This window comes from Misgurnus anguillicaudatus, chromosome 10, assembly GCF_027580225.2.
Source record: "Misgurnus anguillicaudatus chromosome 10, ASM2758022v2, whole genome shotgun sequence".
Lineage (NCBI taxonomy): Eukaryota > Metazoa > Chordata > Actinopteri > Cypriniformes > Cobitidae > Misgurnus > Misgurnus anguillicaudatus.
In genome coordinates this window covers 17,905,017-17,930,664 of record NC_073346.2, presented here as the reverse complement: position 1 = coordinate 17,930,664, position 25,648 = coordinate 17,905,017, and the positions used below count along the sequence as shown (strand labels likewise).

The 25,648-nt window shown below is 39.8% G+C and overlaps 2 protein-coding genes across 5 annotated transcripts; one reads left to right on the top strand and one right to left on the bottom strand.

Moving 5' to 3' along the window:
- Positions 1-313: 313 nt before the first annotated feature.
- On the top strand, positions 314-16,704 carry epn1a (epsin 1a). 3 transcript variants are annotated; one of them, XM_055209779.2, is made up of 13 exons: positions 314-700; positions 3,251-3,408; positions 3,854-3,954; positions 4,499-4,657; positions 6,356-6,484; positions 7,233-7,353; positions 7,588-7,730; positions 9,412-9,483; positions 11,625-11,708; positions 12,093-12,345; positions 12,481-12,645; positions 14,605-14,841; positions 15,372-16,704. In XM_055209779.2, exons 3-13 carry the CDS (start codon positions 3,886-3,888, stop codon positions 15,848-15,850), a joined length of 1,911 nt encoding a protein of 636 aa, XP_055065754.1. In that variant the 5' UTR covers positions 314-700; positions 3,251-3,408; positions 3,854-3,885; the 3' UTR covers positions 15,851-16,704. The 3 variants fall into 3 exon arrangements, with proteins under 3 accessions (XP_055065754.1, XP_055065753.1, XP_055065755.1); XM_055209778.2 differs by having other exon boundaries at positions 315-700; positions 14,602-14,841; XM_055209780.2 differs by lacking the exon at positions 9,412-9,483 and having other exon boundaries at positions 315-700; positions 14,602-14,841.
- A 378-nt stretch (positions 16,705-17,082) lies between these two features.
- On the bottom strand, positions 17,083-24,974 carry foxj2 (forkhead box J2). Of its 2 annotated transcripts, none has more exons than XM_055209783.2 (10): positions 24,518-24,974; positions 23,738-24,045; positions 22,148-22,222; positions 21,639-21,716; positions 21,457-21,552; positions 20,699-20,864; positions 20,328-20,582; positions 20,143-20,244; positions 19,679-20,041; positions 17,083-18,221 (listed from the first exon to the last, which is right to left on the bottom strand). In XM_055209783.2, exons 2-10 carry the CDS (start codon positions 24,041-24,043, stop codon positions 18,112-18,114), a joined length of 1,551 nt encoding a protein of 516 aa, XP_055065758.2. In that variant the 5' UTR covers positions 24,044-24,045; positions 24,518-24,974; the 3' UTR covers positions 17,083-18,111. The 2 variants fall into 2 exon arrangements, with proteins under 2 accessions (XP_055065758.2, XP_055065756.2); XM_055209781.2 differs by having other exon boundaries at positions 21,457-21,558; positions 24,518-24,806.
- Positions 24,975-25,648: the final 674 nt, after the last annotated feature.

Sequence of the window (25,648 nt, the reverse complement as noted above, 5' to 3'; positions counted from 1 at the left end):
TAAAAATACCAGACTTGTCGGCTTGTCATCTATTCATAACTCACATGCTTGTATAGGTTAATATGGCCAGAGATATTGGATACTCTCAAAATTGATCCTAAAATAACTTTTGTTTGCTTTACAACTTTAACTGAATAATGCAAATGGTTGCATCAATGTAATATAAACGGATCACGCACACATTTTTAATCGTAATAATCTATATTTATGTTTGGGATAACTTATTGCTAAGGTTCATCCCGTTGTTATGGTAATATTTATCACCGCTCATAAATATTCCAAACAGGGCGCGCGCAAGGGGGCGCGGTCCGTCCGGGGAAACGGAAGCGGAAGCGCCGCCATCTCCTCGCACCATTCGAGCAACAGCAGGGTCAGTACCGACGATATTTTACAAAGTAGCTCTGTCACATTATCAAAAGCAATTATATGACACAATATATATTTTTATGACAACTACGAGCTGGCTGGTGACAGTTGTTAAGGAAAATTACCGTCGCGTGCCCCTTGTCACACACTCACGAGCGTCTTTTAGTTAGCATAGCGCAGCTCTCGGATCTTTAAATGAGTGTTTTTAATTCATTTCCGTGACAGACACAACAACAATAACATATCCGTGTACTCCCGTCCTCCCGTTCTCTCCGACAACTACTCGCTTTCTACCAGTCTGTTTGTGTTTGAGGGAGTGAACTGAAGCTCGGCGGTAAGTAATCTCAGCTAGCTGATCTCTGCTTCACCTGGCATTGCTTACTTTGTATCAGTTTGTGAGTCGTAGTGGACTGTATACGCACTTGTTGTGTGCTAAAGTTACAACGTGAGCATTGTCTAGTCGCTAGTAATGTACAGTGGTGTTTTGTTGTATTAGGTCTGTTCTGTTGTGTTAGCAGGGTGGAGGTCTAGAAAGGGGTGTGCTGTCTGATAACACACTGTTTAAGTAACCCCGCTTTTATCTGCCCACATTAAGATAAACGGAAGATCACTTTAACAGATCCGTTTTTTACCAACTGCCTGATTTCTGAGCATGTTGTCATAGAGGAGATTTCTGAGCAACAGTTGTCATAGATAACTTTATTGTATGCATGTTCAGTCCTCCTTATAAAGTCTCTTTAGGAAGCCAATTAATAAAGTATGAAGCTGTGTTGTGAGATGTGAAATGAATAAGGTGAGAGGTCTTTGGTTAAGTTAACAGTAGACTTTGGGACTTTGTTCTTGACCTCCTCAGAGTGGATGTGAAACTGTTATCAGGTCAATGACTTATGTAACTGTTGTGCATATTAATACACCCTATCATGAACTACTCTACTACTTATCGCCTGTTATAACTGGATGGCCTGACACTTCTCAGAAGTAAATTTTGTTGTATGTGTAGTACATTAGTAGTATGTTGCTTACGTTATATTATCAGGTTTATGTATTTATTATTAAGAAATATTTTTATTCTAATGTTAGTAACGATAAATGCCGATATACACTAACAATACGTGGCCGATAACTATTCTGAATCGCACAGCCGATATTATTAACAGCTATTTCATGTACTACGGCTTTTGATCAGTAAGTCCTTATCGATCTGAAATCACTGTTAGTTTGAGTCATTTATAACATGCATTTGAAAAAGCAACACTCATCAAACATAATCATTATACATATTCTTTATTATAATTTAAAATACCGGAAAAGGTTTAAACAACAGCAATATAAATATATCCTTAAGCCATTTCCTGGAGCTGCGTGTGTATGTTTCTTAGTCTGCAGTGCATATTGAGTTTGTGCACGAGAGCACCCTCTGGCTTTTGGATGTAGTGGCATTTTACCGTAATTCATTGAGAAGCATAGCAACCATCATCGACCAGTATATTGGTGCACCGCTAAAGTAGAGTATGGATATTTGGATATATAATCGGCATATAATTGGTATCGGCAGGTAAAAGCATTTTTCCCCCACTGTAACGGGCCTATTGAATGCTTTATTTTGATTGGTTGAGAAATGTTCCACGGGTGTTGATATTTTTCTGTAAAATGCACACCTGACCTATCAATGTCTTAAAATAACCACCAGAGCAATGTTTGTGGTAACCGTGGTGTAAGCAGAATAATTTACTCCGGTCCTTTGAATTATTTGAAAATAATCCACACCCGCGGTGTAACGGCACTTAGCGTCATGCCGCTTAACCACATTGGGTGTGCGTTATTTTTGAATAATTCAACGGCCCTTTGTCAATTATTACTTACATAGCCTATGATTAGGGCTGTCACGATTAATCATGCAAATGCGCGTTTTCTCAATGAATGAATTTGAATGGATTACGGTGAAATGCCGCCACATCCAAAAGCAAGAGGGCACTCTCGTGCAGGAGCTCCAATTGTGCCACAGAGGAAGTATAGCATTACAGGCGCTATTCCAGGAATTGTCTGGAAGAATATTTATATCGCCGTTCTTCGGATTGTTTCGGGTGTTTTCATGATAATAAAGAATTTTTTGAATGTTTTTGTTCACCGAGGGTTGCTTTTTTAATGGCACTTTATACACGACTCTGACTCATAATGATTTTAGATTTATAAGGAATTCTTACTGACCAAACGCCATAGTACACGCACAAGCTGCACATGAAACAAAAAATTGCAGCCTTGCGATTCAGAATCGATTTTAGACAGGTCTTTTTAATGGGACACGCGATTTATCGTTACAGCCCTACCTATGATCAGGGTAGATTATATCCTGGTAATCAAAAGGGGCAAAATTCTGTATAATTATTTTGTAATTTGGGACAATGACAACAGAAATGCCGCTTCTACGCTCTGTACTTCTAGGATTTCACAACATTAAAAGTTTGAAAAAGTTAAAAGCAAAACTATCGGTATCTAGCGGTATCGGTTGATTGGCACAGAAATTTGCATCCCGGTTTAAAATCTTATCAGGATGTCTCTTTACTGTTTGTGTAGATTCGCAGCAGGTGTGGTGCTTGCTTTAGCTTGTTTAGGTTTCATTGTGAGCCTACACCTAGCTGATGTTACAGATGAGCAATGCATTGTAAGCCATTCCCATTACTGCCTTTAGGCTCTCTCTTCCTTATGTGTTTTGTCTATTGTGGGAACAAAGCAGGAAGTGAATGTCTATTGTGTTTTAAGCCAACGCAATGCTAAACCGGCTTTTATCCCATATTTGTGATGTCATTGCTTGTTATACTGTACAAGCCTTGTAAAATGTTCCATTGTTTTTTCTCTCCATTTTCTATGCTTTCTTTTATCGCAGTCATTATTTCACCCCAGATCTGTGATACTGGGCCCCGATGTGGCCGTGCGGAGGTTTGGAACAGTGGACAGGCTAAAAACTGAGAGCTCTGTGACCCTGACCTGAGAACGCACACAGAGATAGACACAGAAGGGGGGGAGAGAGATCGACACTCCCAGGTACATTCTACAGTCTGTGTCTTGTACACTGAAACTACCTAAAACCTGATGCACACGTCATCAAGCCCTCTTCTGTTGAGTACAGTGCTTTTTTTAAGGGGAATTCCTCGGGTTCTGCTCTCATGCTTTTAGTGGGTGGATGTTTCTGCTAATGCAGAGCGAGTATTAAATATTTTATTTATTGAATAATGGGGAAGTTGATTTTAATCTAGATCATTATTTTAGTTTTGACAAACTTTCTGCTTGTACCTCCTGAACATACTTGAAAAATTCTGCTCTGTTTCCTGTGCTGCCTGTGAAAGGTTGCCATGTGTTTATCATTCTGATCCCACTTTCATCTAGAATTCCAGACACTCCTATTTAAAAAATGTAGGATATATTAACATCTACCGGCCTTTGTACCTCTCCATATTAGTATTTTATGGACCCTGTTTTACAATCTCAGATTTTGCAGAACCTGATAGTCAGCCTGTTGCCATGTCGACATCATCGCTACGGCGGCAAGTGAAGAACATCGTTCACAATTACTCAGAGGCGGAGATAAAGGTTAGACTTTTACCTTTTCAAACAAGCTTTTATTTTCTAGTTGCTTCTCTTCGTGCATTTTTGTCGTCGTGATTTCTTCATGACCTTGGAACAGTATTCAAACTTTTATTTATGTTCACTAGTTTCTGATGAATGTTTTTTTCATTTCTACTCTTTGGAAAATGTTTCATTAGGCTGTACTGTGGCTGCTAAAAGAAGAAGTAATGTGTTTTTTTATCTTTTATATAACAATTATGTCAGTTTGGGTTGAAGCCAGACTAAAACTCAAACGTCTAAACATTAGCACTGATGACAAAGCATCAAGTGACGTACATCAAAGACTGCATGGCTCAGTATTGTTTACTGTTTCTATAGTATACAGTATAGCAAGCAAAAAATTGTGTTTAAAGTACTCAAATGCTCCTAGTTTCCAAGTTAATACAAACTAAATACAATAGTAGGCAACACATGAGGTTTACTATGCTGTATTTAGTAAGCTACTACAGTATTTAATTCTGAGCATAGCTAAAATATAGATCAACCTTTCTGTGTGCTTTTTCTTTAGGTTAGAGAAGCGACCTCTAATGACCCATGGGGTCCCTCTAGCTCTCTGATGTCAGAGATTGCTGACCTGACATACAATGTAGTGGCCTTCTCAGAGATTATGAGCATGGTTTGGAAGAGACTCAATGACCATGGCAAGAACTGGAGACATGTGTATAAAGTAAGTTAGATTTTTTCATTGTTGTAAATCAGTGCTTTCCAATCATGGTCCTCGAGCACCCCCTCCCAAAAAGCCCCAGATGTCTCCCTCATTCAAAACACCTGATTCAACTCATCAGCCTCCTTTCAAAATGGAAAACATGTCTCCCTAACAAGCTGATGAGTTAAATCAGGTGTGTTAAATAAGGAGACATGTAAAACTTTTTGGGAGGGGGTGCTCGAGGACCAGGATTGGGAAGCACTGTTGTTAATAGAAGATATGTTATACAAATAAGTCGAAATAAGGGAGTGTATATATAATGGGTGTGAATCAGACAGTTCATTGCGATACGGTACAATATCGATCATCTCAGCCAGCGTTGCAATGTTTGCAGATACATCAAACATTTCTTCGAGACAATATCATGAGCCTAGTTAAGCAGTTACGTGTTTAAGTGCTATAATTGGGTCCCCAGTGCTTCTATAAACAAAAAAAAATTTGATAAATATCAACCCAGTAACTTTGTTTGGGTAAGCCATTTTCTGCAAGCCTGTGAAAAATTTGGTCGTTAAGATTTCGCCTGTTTTGTGAGGTAGGTAGCAAGGCGAATTACAATAATACCGCCCCCTTTATTTGCACTATCCAACCACGGCACTGCCATTTAGTGCAGAGAGAAAAAAAATATATATATATACTATCATTGTGATCAGTGTTTGCATTTCATCAGCTCATTTGCATTTTAAAGGACACACCCAAAAACGGCACAAGCCTACTTTTGCTCAAGCCTACAAATTTGCAATTTTAACATGTTATAATAAATTATATGTGGAGTATTTTGAGCTAAAACTTCACATAAGCACTCTGGGGACACCAAATATTTATTTTACTTCTTTTTTTTTTTTACTAAAATCCCATAATATGACCCCTTTAAAAAAGGCACAATCTCTGTCCCAATTGGGACATTTAAAATAGTAAACAAAAAAATACACTTTTTCTTAAAGGGGACATTTTAAATGCAAATGAGCTGATCTCTGCACTACATGGCAGTGGTGTGGTTGGATAGTGCAGATTAAGGGGTGGTATTATCCCCTTCTGACATCACAAGGGGCGCCGAATTTAAATTGCTATTTTTTCACATGGCATCCTTGTGGAGAATGGTTTACTAAAACGAAGTTACTGGGTTGATCTTATTCACATTTTCTAGGTTGATAAAAGCACTGGGGACCCAATTATAGCACTTAAACATGAAAAATGCCAAATGTTCATGGTATGTTCCCTTTAAATAAAGAAAAATAAATAATGAGGGGAGAAAAAAGTCACATGAAATTAAGCTTACTTGAAACAGTCAAATTCTTTAGTGTTGTAGCTGGTGCCGAAAGGTCAAATACAAAATATTTCCAAACCCACGATTTGCATCCGATAGCAGTCACAACGTCTTCTGCCTCTTTCACTGTGTTTTTGCTGCTACAACCACTTTGTTGCTGCATTACATTCACTTACTGAGACTAGCACATGAAAATAAGCAAAAAATGCCGGAAATGCGTAGATGGATGTTACGTCAATAAATTAGGATGCAAAGAGTTTTAAAATAAAGGTCCCTCGTATCGATATTTTATGTGTGGCATCGATGCATCGGATCATTAGAAATGTATCAATCCATATCGATGTATAGTTACACCCCTAGTAAATATTGTTTTGTGACTTCTCTCTCTTTCTCAGGCTATGACCCTGATGGAGTATCTGATAAAGACGGGTTCAGAACGAGTGGCACAGCAATGCAGGGAAAACATCTATGCCGTTCAGACACTCAAAGACTTCCAGTACATAGACAGAGATGGCAAGGACCAGGTACGCACGAACAGAAAGATATATTTATTCATGCAAACGAATGAAAGACCATCTCTTTCATTAAGGAAGTGAAAGGACGGTTTGCAGTGTTAGTTTTGAAGTGTCCTTCAGCATGTTAGTCTCTCATGTAACGCCTCTCTGGACTGACTCGTACACCACAACAATCTCTCGCTCAAGGTCTCTATGTACAGCTCAAGCACCAAGATATTTAGTCAAGGTCTTTCTTCCATTGACTTAAATCATGAAAAACATTACGCCCAGTCTTCAGCTCCACTGAGTTTTATTTTAAATTGACTAGATAAGATGCTCTGAAGAGAAATTTGATTTGGCAGTAGACCCTAGACAGATATTGAATAAGAAGTGGACATTGGATCTTAAATACTTCAATATATTACAGGGAATGAAAATAGGATTGGTAGAGATATATCAGTAAGAGTGTATGAATGTAGTTTACATTCATTTCTCTCTTTTTGTGATTTCTCTCTTTTTTATCAATCAGATTTTATTTTCCTAAATACATGATTCACTATTTTAAGAGGTGCTGATGTTTTTTATTCACCTACATTGGAGTTTCATCCTGTCCTTATGTGGTGGTTGATGTAAAGCACACATTGGGAAATGAACTGAGGACAGACTCAATAATGGACGTGAAAAACCGTGTCATTAATGCTTGTGCGAACGTGCCACATCAACAAATAGGTTGTTTGAGTTTAGATGATGCAAAGCTGCATATGTTGTGTTTCTTCAGGGTGTGAATGTACGCGAAAAAGCCAAGCAGCTGGTGACTCTGCTGAAAGACGAGGAGAGACTACGAGAGGAGAGAATCCACGCACTCAAGACCAAAGAAAAGATGGCACAAACCAGCAGTGGTAAGAACTGGCACCACCTTAGAGTAGGAGGGGCTTATGAGGAGTCATGGTGGACTGTCGGAGATGTTTGCCAGCCACCATATAAAATCACACTTGAGTGGACTTAAATCACTTTTGCAGCGTTGGCCGAGAACGGAGGTTGGCAAGCATTATGCCATTCGAAGCACTTTTAGGGGCCGCTACTGCACCATCTATAGATGCATCATAATGGCTGTCATTTGACTCCTCCCTTAGCCTCTTCGGCCCCTTCTGCTCCTGCTTTAGGGGGAGGATTGCATGCGGGACCAGATGCAGAGCAGGCGTGGCCCCAGAGCTCAGGAGAAGAGGACCTGCAGCTCCAGCTGGCACTGGCCATGAGCAAGGAGGAGGCGGAGCAGGTATAGTCTCTCAGCCAATCAGGCTCTTCTGCTTCAGGTAAAAAGTACTAAAGAGATGGCTGTGTTTCAGAGCAGAAAAAGCTGTGTGTTCCTGGTGTTCTCAATGCAAATTTCTAAGCTAAAGCGATAATGTACAGGCATCTGTTTATGGGCACCAAATAAACCCATGAGCAACAAATGAAGTTGATGGCATCAAACTGGAGAGGTTTATTTTGTGTCTTTAACTGGGTGACTGCACATTATCATGCTTATTACACGGCTGTCACTACAAAATCACTGAGATTGACCAATTAAAATGACATATTTTATAAAGCTATGCAATACATTTTGCTAACAGGCAATATGGCTTTATTGAATATGTTATTGGATAGAAGTATAAATAAATAAAGGTTAAAAACGAGGCTTCCTATCCTAACCATCCGTAAATTTCCTTTCTTACCTAACTGCGTCATAAAATATAAATAACAATGTTAACTGTCTCTAATAAAATCAGGGCTTTGAACCAGATTTTTTTTCCAGTTGGTTCGTTCCGAACAGAAACAGTATTTTAAAGTTTCCGGTTTTCGGTTCAACCCTAAAATTGACGTTCCCGAACCGGTTTGAACAAAAAAATAAAGTTCCCAAACCGGTTAATAATGTTCCATGTCAGCTGTGGGACGTACAAATAAATAGGCTGATCATTAGGACATTAAACTTAAATTATTAGTCTACATAATTTTCTCTATCTTGTCATCGAACATTAAAAAAGGCTACATTAACTAAGCAGCATAACTGTAATTTTGACATGCCTACATTTGTTAAGTGCACTTAAACACAGACGGAGGACGAATCCAAACGGCGCTTCGGGAAGAAGATGCAGCATAAACAGTCGCTCCACATAAAGTGAAAATTACGTTGTTTTTCAGTGCTTTATTCACCAGATTTATTTTAATGGACTACAGTATGAGACACACAAGTTTGCACATCAAGAGTTCTGATCTTTGAAGGGCATATTAGGGGTGTTCATGTTTGATTGGAGTTGGACCGGACACATTCAACCGCATGTGCATCTGTGCGTACAGAAAATTGCTCACTTTAGCGCCTTTTTGTGGTTAAATTGTTTAAAATCACTTAAGTGTTAACATTTGCAGGCCTTTGAAACACGTGCAAATGATCAACTTTCACCCTATTTAAATTTGCGTATTAATCCGCTAAAGTCAAGCGAGCCGAATCGTGGGTCGTGATCTGTATGGATCAACTGCGATCCATTACACCACTAATTAGTATAAAAAAACATCTTGAGATACTTGGTAGCCTACAATATTTACCTCTTATGAGCATTAGAGACGTGGGCTTAAGTAGGTTACTTGCTGGTGGCAAGCTTCTCCTTTCTCCGATGAGTCAACGACGACCAGAAGTGAACTTCACCGGGTCATATTAGATAGAAATCTTGTCAAAGAATGAAAACATTTTATTAACCGGTTACCATTATTTTAAATAAACGATTCTGTTCGGTAACATATATTTTTTGAAATTTTCAATCAAAAGTTTCTGGTTTTGTCTTCGTTCCGTGAACCGGTTCAAAGCCTTGAATAAAATTAAAGAAGAATACACCTTTCATATTAGAGCCCTTCATCTGCAGTTTCTGCCCATAATTCACAACTTCACTCATACCTGTCCTCACCATACCCCCCTCCTTTAGACCAACTCTGACCCTCTCGAAGATGCAGAGATCCACTACGCACTCACACTCAGCCAGGAGACTCACCAAAAGGTCAGGGACAAAGATTTCATCCAGATGACAGTGGATGAAGCCTAACTTTGCCATTCCTTTTCCACATTTCAGAGCTCAGTCACAAATCAAAGACTAAATTCAAATAAACCCTTAATTTTTATGTTAGCATGATCTTCAAAATTCAACCAATCAAACTATTGGTACTCTTAACAGAATCACCTAATTTTATCCTTTTACTGTCTTACTGCTTAAATCTACTAAGAGGCTGTTCACACCTGGTATTAAGATGCGTTTTCGTCGATCGGATCTGTCTCTTTTGCCGATGGCTTCTGTCCTGATTACTGAGGGGGTGGTCTGTGGAGACTGTGGGCGAGTCCCTCTGCTGTCATTTAAACACGAGTGGGAGAAATTATAGGCTTAAGTTGACACAAACTAATATAATGTCAAGGGGGTCGCACACTGGACAAGAAGTGCCGCGCCATGAACCTAAAAACAAAATACATTATTTTTTATAATTGTATTCACACTGTCAGCAGCTGTCCGCCACTCACATAGTTTAACATTAAATAACATCACATTTGTCCCAAATCGTTAGCGATTAACATTGGCTGCTAACGTATATTTTGTATTTTTGAAGTAAAAGCTATCTGACTAAGCTCGCGCTATTTAATGTGCACTTCCGGTGTACGATACTAAGAGTCTCACGATTTTGTGTCACAACCTAGAACTTTAAATCAAAAAATGGAATCGTCGATGCTGCCACGCCTCCATGTCATGTCTGGTCACAACCTAGAACTTCGAATCAAAAAATGGAATCGTCGTTGCTGCCACGCCTCCATGTCACGTCTGGTCGGCTTGCCAAGCGGAAAAAACACATGTTGAGTGCTGCAAGTCAACCTACTCTAGCTTCGCTAGCTACAGCCAGTCAAAAGATAGTATGGCAGATGCAGGAGACACCACGCGAGCTGCTCTTAAATGGGAAACATAAAACAGCACGCGCCTCCCGCCTTCAGCTGAACTCAATCAGAGCACAACAAGTTTCACAACAACTTATTTCAGTTGCTTAAGAGTTATGAAAACAGCATTTAAACATGACTTATTGGGGTATAGTCTCACAATCTTGTCTGATGGTAATAAAAGTGCGTTTTTAAGGTGCAAAGTACTGACAGGAGTGTTCCTCTGACAGGAGGTTTCGTTTCATCAGGTATGTGCGTGTACCATATTTTTCCACTGGCAGCACGACTAACATGGCAGGGCATCTCCGGGTTCAAGGTCAGATATTATATTTCATAAAAGTCTAGTCTAAAAATGGCATAGCAACCTGTTCTTTCAAAAAAAAGTAAAAATCGAGAATCGAATCAATTCCGTGACCTTCGAATCGAAAATGTAATCGAATGGAGGATTTGGAGAATCACATTAAGTAAAATAGGTGTAGAGTAGGCACTTTTTTGTGGCTGTTTGAAGACATTCGAAAAGTGGACAAGCTCAAAACGTTTACGGTACATTCACACGGGGCGTAAGCGTTACCACTTGATGGAAGGCTTGTCTGAAGCGTGGCCAACAGCCAATCACAGTGGCCACAACCTATGCTCCGGTCTTCCATTAACCTAATTGGCTGGCTCTGCCTAGGTTAATTGCATAAGGCGATCTGATTGGCTGACGCACGCGTTACCGCCAGAAAAGTTGAGAAATGTTCAACTTCTGCCGCGAGCAACGGCACTGACGCGGCGCTGACGGATCCACAATTCAGTTCGGCAACACATGACGTCACCCATTAAAAGTGAATGGGAAGCGTTACCGCTTACGCCCTGTGTGAATGCACCGTTACACCTGTCTTTAGGGTAGTGATTCGATTGACGAAAATGCATCTTAATACCAGCCCCTAAGAACAAACTTCTTGGTCAGCTTCTTGGTCATGAAATTCTGACTAAATTTTCTCTAAATTCTCAGTGTTTGTACATTATTACTATCAACAGTGATAAAAGCAGTTCTGCAATATCAGACTAAATGCATAGCCCACTACTTTCGAATGTTTCTTGTCTCTGTTTGTCGCTGCTTAAGTCAAGCCTTGAAGCGCACCTCTGAAGCTGGTGAGACATGGGAGTCAGGTTTTCCCATTTCCCATCAGCCCACTAAACTTGGTTCACTCTCATGATGTGTCGGTGGTGTGTAATTGGCAGGAGGAGCGTCTGCGCAGGGGAGACGACCTGAGGCTGCAGATGGCCATCGAGGAGAGTAAGAGGGAGAAAGCCAAGCCCGAGGAGGTGTGTGATTGTGTGTGTGTGTGTGAGTGTCTGCGGGTGGTGGGAATTCTGATGAGAGTTTGAGGTGCACACATGCTAGCTTGTTGCGTGGGTACCAAGGGTTGTGTGTTTTTGTACCTGCCTCTCACTCTCCAAGAGTTACCTGCTCTGTCTGCGTCTCTCACCCTGCGTACGCTCTTTAGCACAAAGATGTGTGTGAGCTTTTGTTTCACTTCCTTTAAGAGTTTCCTGCTCGTTACCATTTTGCCACACTGCAGTTATTATTAAACCAACTGCAAATGTAAGTGTCTGTCCTCTTTGTATCGGCAAGCATTCCTATCACGCTTTTGCTGTCTTGCGCTTTTGTTTTAAACAAGGACAGTCTCATTAATGTGTCTCTCTTAGTCGACTCTAATGGAGTTGAGTTCGGTTGATCCTTGGGCCGCCAATGCAACGGCGGGCTCAGCGGGACCCTCTCCTCCCGCTTTGGCTCCGGCATCCACTGCTGGGCCTTGGGGCCCGGCTGACCCGTGGGGAGCTGTTTCCCCCGCCTCTCCCCCGAGTGCTGACCCTTGGGGTGGAGCACCGGCAACAACAGCTCCAGACCCATGGGCTGACACATCCACTAGAGTGAACTCTGACCCCTGGGCATCCACAGGTAAGAGTCTTTTGAACCCTGGCACCCGGGTTTCCAAGGTCTTCCCAGTGTTGTTCTTCCTCTGTTTTTATCCTAACTATTCCTAATTTGTTGTCATGTCTTCTGGTCCTTGACCTGTCCCTGCATCCTGTCCAGCTGTGACCCCTCCAAGTGCCGACCCTTGGGCTCATTCAGTTGCTCCGGCCCCTGCCCCGCTCTCAGGGTCAACTGATCCCTGGGCAGCGGATGGTGTTGCCCCTGCCACTGATGGTCTGACCTCTGACCCCTGGAGTGGCTCAGTTAAGCAAACTAATGGCACAGGTAACTGGCACATGCATGTATACATACAGTCTTGTTCAAAATAATAGCAGTACAATGTGACTAACCAGAATAATCAAGGTTTTTAGTATATTTTTTATTGCTACGTGGCAAACAAGTTACCAGTAGGTTCAGTAGATTCTCAGAAAACAAACGAGACCCAGCACCCATGACACGCAGGCTCTCAAGGCTGTGCAATTGGGCAACCAGCCGAAAGGGGTGCGTTCAAAAAAACAGCAGTGTGGCATTCAATCACTGAGGTCATCAATTTTGTGAAGAAACAGGTGTGAATCAGGTGGCCCCTTTTTAAGGATGAAGCCAACACTTGTTGAACATGCATTTGAAAGCTGAGGAAATGGGTCGTTCAAGACATTGTTCAGAAGAACAGCGTACTTTGATTAAAAAGTTGATTGGAGAGGGGAAAACCTATAAAGAGGTGCAAAAAATGATAGGCTGTTCAGCTAAAATGATCTCCAATGCCTTAAAATGGAGAGCAAAACCAGAGAGACGTGGAAGAAAACGGAAGACAACCATCAAAATGTATAGAAGAATAACCAGAATGGCAAAGGCTCAGCCAATGATCACCTTCAGGATGATCAAAGACAGTCTGGAGTTACCTGTAAGTACTGTGACAGTTAGAAGACGTCTGTGTGAAGCTAATCTATTTTCAAGAATTCCCCGCAAAGTCCCTCTGTTAAAAAAAAGGCATGTGCAGAAGAGGTTACAATGTGCCAAAGAACACATATCAACTGGCCTAAAGAGAAATGGAGGAACATTTTGTGGACTGATGAGAGTAAAATTGTTCTTTTTGGGTCCAAGGGCCACAGGCAGTTTGTGAGACGACCCCCAAACTCTGAATTCAAGCCACAGTACACAGTGAAGACAGTAAAGCATGGAGGTGCAAGCATCATGATATGAGCATGTTTCTCCTACTTTGGTGTTGGGCCTATTTATCGCATACCAGGGATCATGGATCAGTTTGCATATGTTAAAATACTTGAAGAGGTCATGTTGCCCTATGCTGAAGAGGACATGCCCTTGAAATGGTTGTTTCAACAAGACAATGACCCAAAACACACTAGTAAACGGGCAAAATCTTGGTTCCAAACCAACAAAATTAATGTTATGGAGTGGCCAGCCCAATCTCCAGACCTTAATCCAATTGAGAACTTGTGGGGTGATATCAAAAATGCTGTAAAACCAAGAAATGTGAATGAATTGTGGAATGTTGTTAAAGAATCATGGAGTGGAATAACAGCTGAGAGGTGCCACGAGTTGGTTGACTCCATGCCACACAGATGTCAAGCAGTTTTAAAAAACTGTGGTCATACAACTAAATATTAGTTTAGTGATTCACAGGATTGCTAAATCCCAGAAAAAAAATGTTTGTACAAAATAGTTTTGAGTTTGTACAGTCAAAGATAGACACTGCTATTTTTTTGAACACACCCCTTTCAACTAATTGCCCAATTGCACAGCCTTAAGAGCGTGCATATCATGAATGCTGGGTCTTGTTTGTTTTCTGAGAATCTACTGAACCTACTGGTAACTTGTTTGCCACGTAGCAATAAAAAATATACTAAAAACCTTGATTATTCTGGTTAGTCACATTGTACTGCTATTATTTTGAACAAGACTGTATATTAGTTGTTTCTATTTTTCTAATAATTTACAAAAGTGAACAATTGATAACGCATTAACAAGAGAATCAAAATGGCATGTCTAATGAGACTGCTTTGGTTTAACAGGGATTCAAAAATTAGGAGAGGGTGGATTTTTTTTCATTGTAAGGTTGTCATGTCCAAACACCTTGTAAGAGTGATTTTGCATAATATGTGCCCTTTAAATCAAATGTGACTCTGTCTGTGAAATCCAGGGTAAAATGTCATAATCTCATTATGATATTAGGAGCAACAAAGTTTGAAGTGTTCTTTTTATTATTCTGTCTTTACACATCAGCAGATCTAGAGAGAAGAGGTTCCTTTGTTACAGGAGGCGATGTAGGGGGTGGAGGGAGCACAGGGTCTCCAGTGCCCTTTGACCTTTCATCGCTTGGTTCCTCCTTGCCTGTTCGAAAAACGCCAGAATCATTCTTGGGCCCTAATGCTGCGCTTGTGGATCTAGACTCGTTAGTATCATCGAAACCCAAACCTAAACAACCACCACCCAGCATCAACAACCCCTTCCTACAGACACAAGGTTTGTGCTAAAACAAGGGCCACATTTAAAGGGGACATATTATGAGATTTTTTTTAAGATGTAAATTAAGTCTAAAATAGGTCTGAGAAAAAGTGTGCCGTTTTGGGTGTGTCATTTAAAATGCAAATGAGTGGATGAAGTGCAACCACTGATCACAATGGTGGTGGTTTGTTGCAATTGAAACTCAATTGTGCCGTGAAATATTTTATCTCTCTCTTTCTCTCCATACTAAATGGTTGTGCTGTGGTTGGATAGTACAGATAAAGGGGGCGGTATTACCTTATTCTGACATCACAATAAGGGCCAAATTACAATGACCTATTTTTTCACATGCTTGCAGAAAATGGTTTACCAAAACTAAGTTATTGGGTTGATCTTTTTAACGTTTTCTAGGTTGATAGAAGCACTGGGGACACAATTATAGCACTTAAACATGGAAAAAGTCAGATTTTCATAATATGTCCCCTTTAAGTTGAGTTAAACATCATCTATGTGTATGCCACTAACACTCAGTGTATTTTTGATTGTAGGTCCTTCCTCAACAGGCATGGGTGTTACGCCGGGAAGTACAATTTCCAGTAGAGGGGTCTCTCCGACCCCACCATCCACTTCCAATCCTTTTGGTGCAACCCCAATGGCATCTATCTCCCCTCAACCCTCTTCGCTTGGTCTGAGCCAACTCCGTACAAGCCCTGTTCCTCCGAATACTATGCTGGGTCACATGCCTCCACCAACAATGGGAATGGTTCAGCCGGGAATGGGCATGCCAGGAATGGGGGTCCCTATGGCGGCCCCTGGTATGGGAATGGGATTGGTACAGTCCAGCCCAATGGGCATGCCTTTCGGTGGAATATCTCCCATGGGTCCAGCAGGGAACCCCTTGCTGATGGGCCCAGGAGGGCCTGTGCAGATTTTGGGCGGGACAACGGGGGTGGGCGGAGTAATGGGAACAGGGGGATCTGTGGGAGGCGGAACCACGGGCACAAGCACCAATCCTTTCCTTCTTTGAGAAATTTTACTAATCTCACGCGTCCTGTCCACAGAACCAGTTCAAACCTGCCCTACCAACACAAACAGTTTATGTGTTCGACATAAATGTGTGTACATCTCTATATTTAAAGAAAAAGTACAAGATGTGTTATTTTCTTCACAAAAAGCATTTCAATTTATTTTACACAGTATTTGAAGTCTATTTATTTCCCTCTTAGTTCTTTTCTTTTTTGACAGACATGAGTATGGATCGTTGGCAGGGGTCATTCAATGAATGCAGGCTGTTCATATTGTTATATTAAAAGGAAGTCTGTTATTGCTTAAACCACAAAATGAGAGGAGGAACACAAGCCACTAATGAACTGATATCTGTGAATCCTACACATCTTTTCTCCCTCTCATTGCTGATGTAAGAGCCAGCGAGGTGCTGATGAGATGAAGGACGACTGTGCGACAGGCTCGATCCGAATGGATTGAGAAATACAACTTCATCATTTCATTTACAACTGTAGTAAAAAAATCACCCAGTAGTTGTATTACTTTTAAATTAATTTAATGTGTAATCTTGCGTAATTTATTTGTATCTTTTATGTCTCTGACTCCTGGGAACAATTTAACCGAGGAAACCGCACTGGAAATTGCCATTTAAAGAATGCCCGCTTGGTTTCCTGTGAAATTTCAGTCCACGTGATGTGGTTCTTGTACACTTCTGAGTTTCACAGGGGTGTGCATGTGTTGTGAAGCGAGTCGGTATGTATGAAGTGTCCGGTCTTTTCACTCAGCTTACCATTGTGCTTTGGTTGGGGTTTTATCAGCATCATTTCACAGCGGTCAATATGTACATCTGTTATAAAGATCCTTTATTGCCAATGATTTATTTTTGCAGTTTTCTTCCACTGTTATGAGAATCAAGCATTACTTCGACACCTGTTCATGTGGGAAACAGTGCCTGTCTTTACATTTCACTTTATCCTTCAGCATTTACACAGAACACGGGCAAATAAAGTGGTAACGCTTGTGAAGCTAAAAAAAAAGATCTAAATAATTAAGTGAAATCACAGTATGAAATCGGGGACTGAATGACATAATTCATGCTGTTATCATTTATTTACTTTCAATGAATAATTTTATATGAAAATGAGATATTTCTCTAATATTGGCTATGGTCAAATATTGTGTGGTGTTGACTGTGAACATTCACATTTAAAAATAAAATGGAAAAAAATTCAAAGAAATTTAATAAATAAAAAATTCACAAAATGAACTTTTTATTGCATTGGTGCTTATAACTCAATTATAAAAAAAGTTCCACGTTTTATTTTTAAATAAAAGAATAATCTCAGCTCTCCTTAAAAATAAAGGTGCTATTTTCAACGATGTCATGAACGATTTTTGATTCCCATAAAAACCTTGTTTCAGTCAAAGGTTCCTGAATGGTTTCTTTCTTACCTCTTGTCCACGACAAAAAAAACTTTTGTCAAACAGAAAGGTTTATTGAATATTAAAAGTCTTTTTTAAACCACATCTAAAAAAAATTCATCTAGCACCTTTATTTTTATGCGGTATGCTAAAGTGAAAAGGTGACAAAAAGTAATGTAACAAATGTCATTATTTCAGTCAAAATAAACTTATGTATAGTCATAAGTACCTCAGAATACAGCTAAACTCCATTTCTCCTTATAGTACAAATTGTTAGTGTACGTTCAATTTGTTTAATAAACTATTTAAAACTGACTGCAAAGTCAATGTCAGCCTATTTCAACATCCAGCAACAAACCTAGCCATTGTCTGTTGGCTAAGGCTTTGGAAGTGCTAACTTTATTTACATTGTTACATAACGTCATATGCTGACGTAAAGCCAGGTGGCATAGTAGGCTAGACAAATAGGGACGGTACGCTAAGAAAACACAGTCAGGTTTGACTCGCCCACAACCTGTTGAGTAGTTCAGGTACTTATAAGGTGCCTTGATACGTGACTAAACATTTGATACACAAAGGTTATTGTAAAATGTACAATTTGGTCCCGATTACTGTGTAATATTACATACAAGGAAAGTTGAATCAAAGAAACATACTTGAATGATGCTCGCTGGTATAGTTAACAAGTCTGCTTTTGTGCCATACTGTACATACAGCACATGAAACATCCATGAATGATTGATGAGTTGGCCTCATTTCCTTGTTTACAGATACTGTTACCTCGTATCTTAATTGGCTCCTGGTGTGTTTTTATTGTATATCCTGTATAATGGTTGTCTGTAGGCCAACGAGTCACAAAAATTACTCAATCAGTGAATCCCAATCAAAGTCATCCTGGATTTCCTCACTATTGCTATGAAGGTTCTTCAAAGGCGGACGGCTTCTTGGGGTAAGTGGCTGATTTTGAAGTGCTGCAAGACAAAATGTCATTTAGTCAGGTTATTTTGATCAGTGAGACCGATATAGCAACAGTCACCATCTCTGATCTGTTTCTGAGACGTAGATGGATGACAGACACTCAATAGCTGCTTTCCAGATAGCAGACGACTCTGTGCCAGATCCGCACCGAATCCAACCACAACTGCTGACTTTGGGGCGGATCTGGCCCGGGGTCATTTGTTGTCATCAAGCTTAATGTTCTGTGTACATTAAGGAAGAGTTTTAGTTACACTTTTACTTAAGGGTGGTATGATTACAAATCATTGGTCACTTGTCATTTGCTAATGTTGTTTTTCAAGAGTTAGCCGAATTCAATACTATTTGCATTTGGTTTAAAGGACTTTTTTTGAAAATATGCTCATTTTCCAGCTCCCATAGAGTTAAACATTTGATTTTCACAGTTCCGGAATCCACTCAGCCGATCCTCGGGTCCGGCGGTACTATTTTTAGCATAGCTTAGCATAATTCATTGAATCTGATTAGACCATTAGCATCACGCAAAAAACTACCAGAGAGTTTCGATATTTTTCCTATTTAAAACTTGACTCTTCTGTAGTTACATCGTGTACTAAGACCGACGGAAAATTAAAAGTTGAGATTTTCTAGGCAGATATGGCTAGGAACTATACTCTCAATCTAGCGTAATAATCAAGGACTTTGCTGCCGTAACATGGCTGCAGCGGGGGCTATAATATTACGCAGTGCCTGAAAATAGTCCCCTGCTTTTGAAAGTAACCAAGGGGACTATTTTCGGGCAGTGTGTAATATCACTACGCCTGCTGCAGCCATGTTACGGCAGCAAAGTCACTGATTACTAATTTTCATTTGATCCTTATAATTTTCCATCTGTCTTAGTACACGATGTAAATACAGAAGTGTCAAGTTTTAAATAGGACAAATATCAAAACTCTTTGGTTATTTTTTTAATCGGATTTAATGGATTATGCTAAGCTATGCTAAAAGTTGTACCACCAGAACCGGAGATCAGCTGAATGGATTCCAAAATGGTAAAAATCAAATGTTTAAATCTGTGAGAGCTGGAAAATGAGCATTTTTCAAAAAGAGTGGAGTGTCCTTTTAAAGGCGGAGTGCACAATGTTTGAATGCCAATGTTGATACTTGAAATCACCTAAACAAACACGCCCCTACCCCAATCGAATCTGGACCTTCTTTTAAAAGACCCGCCCCACACATACGCAACCCGGCAAGGATGTCGGGTTAGTAGACACGCTCCTTACTGCTGATTGGCTATAAGTGTGTTTTGGTAGTCAGCCCATCTCCTTTTCCAAAGTGTTTTTCAAACATTGTGCACCCCGCCTTTAACAAGAACCGCTTGCCCTGAAAGTGCAAAATCTCTTAATGAAGCTAACTAGCTGGAAACTACATCATATGAATACATAAGCTTAGATATACAGGACTATTATTGTACCATTAGGAGTCAGAGGCTGGCTTGTTGTGGGCTGCAACTCTGGTGTTCTCTGTGCAGTCTGGTGTTGGGGTGTCAGGGATCTCCCAGGACTTGCGAGCGGAGGTTCACCAGAGGAGAGAGGGAGCTGGGAGGGGTAGATTAGTGGAGAGGGTTGAGTTAAACTAGCCAGGGTGGGATGGTTGGTGGATGGCATAGTGAGAGGATGTGGGGCCATTTGTCCTAAAGAGGAGGGGAAACCAGAAGTAGAGCCGATGAGACCCTTTTGAGTGAAGAAACGGTTGAGGGAATCACAGAGTGAGGTAAAGAGTTGCGAATCCAACGCCCAGTCACGTAGCTCAGCCTGTCTCATGCTCTCCACCAGGTCTACATGAGAAGCAACAGAAAAACTTAAATTACAGAAAAAAGCGTTTTTGTAATAAAAAATAAGCAGAATTTTTGAGTGATTTTAAGATTTGTGTACTGACCAGGGTGGCTGGTGAGGTCAATGTTCGCCCAGTCCAGACTGCTTGCTATTCTAAAACTCTCTCTCAGAGAGTCCGCATTACTAAACCAGTCTGCAGGAACAACTGACAGGAAGAGAGATATCACACACCAATCAGGTTATCAGATGTCCGGTTAACACATGTCACAGCTGTGAAAGCATACTTACCATTATTGTGCAGCAAACTGTCAGGCTCAGTGTTTAAATTTGAATGAATATTAGTGGGATTCTGGTTTAGGTTGTGGATAAAACTTGCGTTGGTATTAGCAGAATTTGGGTTGAAGGTGCCGTTGGCATTAAGGTGTGGGGTGATGTACTGGTTTGCATTGGGGTTTGGACAAGGACAGGGGGAGAGAGGAGGCAGGGTTGGGGTGTGGAGTGGTGTAATGTCATTCATAAGTCCTGATAAACTGGGAACATCCGCTACAAGAGAAAAACAAAGAGAGAGAGATGTTTACTGTGACACATTTACATACGTAATGTTAAACCTACAGATAAGACTTCAGATATTTCAATATTCACACGCTTTACACACTTACATTGTGATGTAACTCTGTCTCTCACAGAACGACACAGGGACTGAAACGAATTGTACAGGTCTGGAAGATTTAAATCGGCAAAGGAGAATCGAAGAGGGGGTTCAGCATGAGGGTTTGAAGGGTGAGAGGTTGAAACAGGTGCTGGTATTGGAGCACCTGGGCGTTGCTGCCGAAACAGAACAAGCAGAGGTTTAGTCATTTGGATGTTATGCTACATTTAAGGAAATGTTTACACCGTGCGTGAATTATTTGAAAATATTGCACATCCTAGGTGGCAATGCACCGCGTAACCGGAGTTTACTATTACAGTTACCACATACATTGCTAAGACATTCCTCTGGTGATTATCTGAAGACATTTGACAGGTCAGGTGTGCGTTTATCGAAAATAATGCATACCTGTGGAACATTTCTCAACCAATAAGAATAAAGAACACAATGGTATAATAAAAAAATCATCATTTTTAGCCTGAATATATTTGATTGTTTAGGTTTGCAGGTTTTAATCAACATGAGAGTGGTTAAATGACGACACAATCTCCATATAACTGTCATTTAAAAACTAAACTTATGGCATTGTTAAATTGAAAATAGGTTGAAAACACAACTTAAGTTTTAAGTCTCTGAGATTCAATGCAAATTAAAATCTATCAGTCATTGGCTCTATTTTGTTTAGTCATCAACCTCATACTCTCGGTTCCTTCTTAGACTAGAATAGCAGAAGAGATGTCTAAAACAGCAGAAGACATTACTTTGTACCTTGCAAGGAGGGGGAGAGAATATATTCTTGATGTCTGATTGGGGTGGGAGGGGCTCTGGTTGATTGGCATGCTCATAGTCCTCTGAGGATGGAGTCTGTAACTGGAAAAACAGAGTGGGATTTTATATGCTGTTTTTCCCCTAAGAATTTACATCTCAAGATTATGTTTCACGAAACGCACCTCTTCCTCTTCAGGGTAAGGACGTTTGACTCCTCCGGGTTGAGATGGATTGGGTCCATCCATTGTCCAGTATGACCCCTGAAAACAGAAATGGGGAACTGAATTAGCTTCAGCATTAGTGAGGATTTAAAACAAACTTCAACTTTATTTGTATAGCACATGTAAAAACAACAAGAGTTGACCAAAGTGATTCAGAGAATCAAGAACTGTATATTCACATCAACGCACATCAGCTAACACATAACACTCAAAATATCTCATTACTCAATTTACATTAAAAGCCAAAGAATAAAAAATATGTCTTGAGCAAGGACTTAAAACTCTCAAGTGTTTGGGCTGTTTTTATAAAAAAAGATAAGCCATTCCATAATTTAGGCGCCACCACTGAAAATGCTCAGTCTCCTTAAATGTTTTAAAAAGTGGGTTTCTTTTTAAATTAGAAGTTGTGTGTGGCAGTAAAAAACTCAGATATTAAAGAAAAAAAAAAACATAAATTGTCACTACATCACCTTCCCAGGGTCACTCTGTGGTCGAGGAACTTTCCGGAAACACTTATTGAGGGACAAATTGTGTCGAATGGAGTTCTGAATGAGAAAACAGACATTGACTATATGTATATATTTGATATGCAATCTCCATCTTATTATATGTGACCTTGCCTGTCAAAGCAGTGTCTTTTCTACACAAAATCATCTTACATAATGTAAATAACATTCTGTGAAAATATAACCCATATCTTTAATATTAAATAAGAAAGGTGAAATGTAAAATCAATGACTAAAATTAAACTCTGATGCTCCTAAACTCATCATTAGATTATCAGACTTTTGCATGGATTTCACAGACAGGGTCACATATGAGTCTACTAAAAGTCTGCTTTTAAAGGGGTCATGACATTTAGAATCAAATTTGCCTTGATCTTTTTGACATATACAGGTCTTAGTATCTGGTCATGATGGATTATATAAGTCAATGAACAGGTCATTATATAGGCTGCAATTTTTTGTTTAAAAAAGGAAAGTAACGTTTTTTTGTACACATTAGCGTAGCACTATATGTCTGTGGTCGGTAGCGAGTCATTTAGTGGAGAAACATTTTATCGTTGTGTGTGTGAGATTGTTTGGGTGTCTGTGACACAAACACACAATGTGCTCAGACTGTTTGAGAAGCTATTTCTGTAGAAAATGGTCATAAATTACTTAAATTCGTGTTTTTTTGCAAAATAACTTTAGTAATAGTATAAGTACACCTCAAGGAACATAATAAAAAACACATGTCATGACCCCTTTAATGTAGATACTGTTATGCTGCGTTCACACCAGCCGCTGTAGAGGCATCAAGTGCAAGTGATTTCAAAGTCAATGTAAAGACGCATTTACGCACGTCCGGAGGTCTCGTGGCACCCCTCCCATGACGCAAATTTCCACGTGAATGTCTCGAATTACTTGATTTCACGCGCGAATGAAGCGAGTAAACTCAAAATGTTCAAGTGTCCAACTACGTGCGAATAGCGCGTTTTTTTCCGCCTCTACCGTGTTTGTGTGAATCCAGCATTAGAGGCTCCTCACAGTCACAACATGCACTATTGTAAAACAGCATTACATAATATTTAGTTGAGGTTCTTGAGAGTGGATTGCAACATGTTTCCTGTGAAACATCATCATACACCTACACAACTACTTATTTTTGTTGTAAATCAAAATCTGTTTAAAATAAAAGCTGTCTACAATTTTCCTCTGAACTTTTTTTTCAAGTTGTCGATGTTAAAGCAGAGGTCCTTGATGATTTAAGTCAGCATTATAACTTAAGAATTACAGAGGCAATAAATAACAAACTCTTCCTCCTTGTCATCGACAGGTGAATCAATACAGCAATAACTTTTTAAACAACACATAATGTTGTTACAATGCTAAATGTAAATGACTTCTTTTCTTTAACATACCAACAACTCAGTTTTTGCATTAGCTATATTTTTAAGATTGTCTATAGATGTTATCAACTTAATAAGGTTTAACAGACCACACAAAGACCTAGTTCGAGCACATCAGCATAGATAACTCGCATCATGGCACAGGAAGTGGTCGTTTAGTGGTCTTTACCTTCCAGCCTCTTCCTGCTCTGCTATAATAAGGGAAAGTGTCACTGATCCATGTGTAAATATCATTCAGACTCATTTTTCTTTCGGGGGCAGAGCTTATTGCCATGGCGATAAGAGTGGCATAGCTGTGTGGGGGCTTCACTTTGGAATTTGATCCAGGAGTCACTGTAGGTATGGGAGGGAGATCCTTTTCTCTTCCTCGTTCCTTTTTCCGCTCCACTCTTTCTTTCCCTGAACGCAGTGTGCTAATTCCCAGTTGGGGAAGCCAGTCAATGCTGGTCAAACTGGAGTCCAGTTCTGAAGTCATGTCTGGGGTGGAGATAAAACCAAATATTAGTTAAGTACGTAAGGATTTCCTTATTTAACTCTATTACTTTTGAAAGCATTTTTTTTGCTCATCGCATGTATACATACTGTAAAAAAAATTCTTCTTTGACAGTCTACTGAGTATGCCACATTTACATGTCATGTACTGTGTATGTGTCAGATCAAATCAAATCAAATCACTGAGTGTTTTAAACATTATGTAATGCAGTGGTTTAGCAGTCCCCGAGAGTCCATCTACACTCCAGGCAAACTCAAATGTACACAGAGCTGCAGGGCAATACTTGACAGATCTGTAATAGAAACCGCATTTCTACACAACAATCTCATTTCACATTTATGAAGTAAAGCTTTAAAAGAGACAGACATTATCAAAGCATATACGTACTAAACACTATTTTCATCAAAGATCGGAAACAGCATAAGACGGATCGAGGTAAAATACAGAAACACAAACCTCTCTCCTGTCAAAAGGCCACACACTTCACCACTGTGTCAATTTTTAATGCGGTCATCTGTTGCATAGAGGAGCTTCGCAGACGTTTTCTCAATTCTCCGCCTCTTTTTGATCTTCTCCCCGCTTTCACCCGCCGACAAAACTTCCGAGTTAATTCTCTTCGTATGAATTTTCTATTTGGTGGAAGAAAAACTGTCGGAAAAAGTTCTCTTTCTTTTTCGTCACCCCTCCCTTGCTGCCTGTGATGAACGTCACACGCGCCACCCCCTATCTGACATACGACTCTCATTAGGTGTGTTCTATTTTATGCAGGGCTGCGCAAATCGGTCTAATGATGACATCACAATACCGCGAGTGTGACTCGAATGCACAACTTTCGAATAAATCTCGCGGTACTTCGATGTCATATGATCCTCTGCTTAGTTTAAACCTGAAACAAAGGAAAGCTAATAATTAACGACTCATTAATAATGAATCTAATGATTATCAAGGAAATAAAACAATGTAACATGTGCAATGTTGTAACTTCTGTTGATGACATAATTATTGTAAAGTAAAAATAGTTGCTTAAACGTTAAAATTACTTTAATGGTATTAATAATATGCTAAATTATATTCCTTATATATTAAGATACAAAGATTACTTTCGGTTGATTTGATGAATGGGTGCTGAACCTTACTGTGGGTAATTTAATGTCCAAATGCAAAGAGAAAAAACATGAGTACCTTATTTATTATTACAGTGTTTTATTATTTATTACTCATAAAACCACACTATATTCATAAAGAAACTATTATGGCACAATAATGATTTACATTCATTTAATATTCTGCACAGAATATAGGCTAATATTAAAGCAATCTTTATATTGTAATTTTTTAAGGGACACTCCACTTTATTTAATAAATATACTAATTTTCCAGCTCCCGTAGAGTTAAACATTTGATTTTTACCATTTTGAAATCCATTCAGCTGATCTCTAGGTCTGGCGCTACCACTTCTAGCACAGCTCAGCACAATCCACTAAATCCGACCAGACCATTAGCATCGCGCTCAAATGCGCCTCCTGCAGCCATTTACAGCAGCAAAGTCCTTGATTATTACGCTAGAATGAGAGTATAATTCCTAGC

Coding starts and splice junctions, on each gene's coding strand:
- epn1a (XM_055209778.2), top strand. CDS start 3,886: ATGTCGACATCATCGCTACGGCGGCAAGTGAAGAACATCGTTCACAAT. Junction 4,658..6,355: donor ACTGGAGACATGTGTATAAA/GTAAGTTAGATT, acceptor TCTCTTTCTCAG/GCTATGACCCTGATGGAGTA. Junction 7,354..7,587: donor GATGGCACAAACCAGCAGTG/GTAAGAACTGGC, acceptor CTCCTCCCTTAG/CCTCTTCGGCCCCTTCTGCT.
- foxj2 (XM_055209781.2), bottom strand. CDS start 24,043: ATGACTTCAGAACTGGACTCCAGTTTGACCAGCATTGACTGGCTTCCC. Junction 20,865..21,456: donor TCTCTCCCCCTCCTTGCAAG/GTACAAAGTAAT, acceptor CTGTTTCGGCAG/CAACGCCCAGGTGCTCCAAT. Junction 20,245..20,327: donor CAGTTTGCTGCACAATAATG/GTAAGTATGCTT, acceptor TCTTCCTGTCAG/TTGTTCCTGCAGACTGGTTT.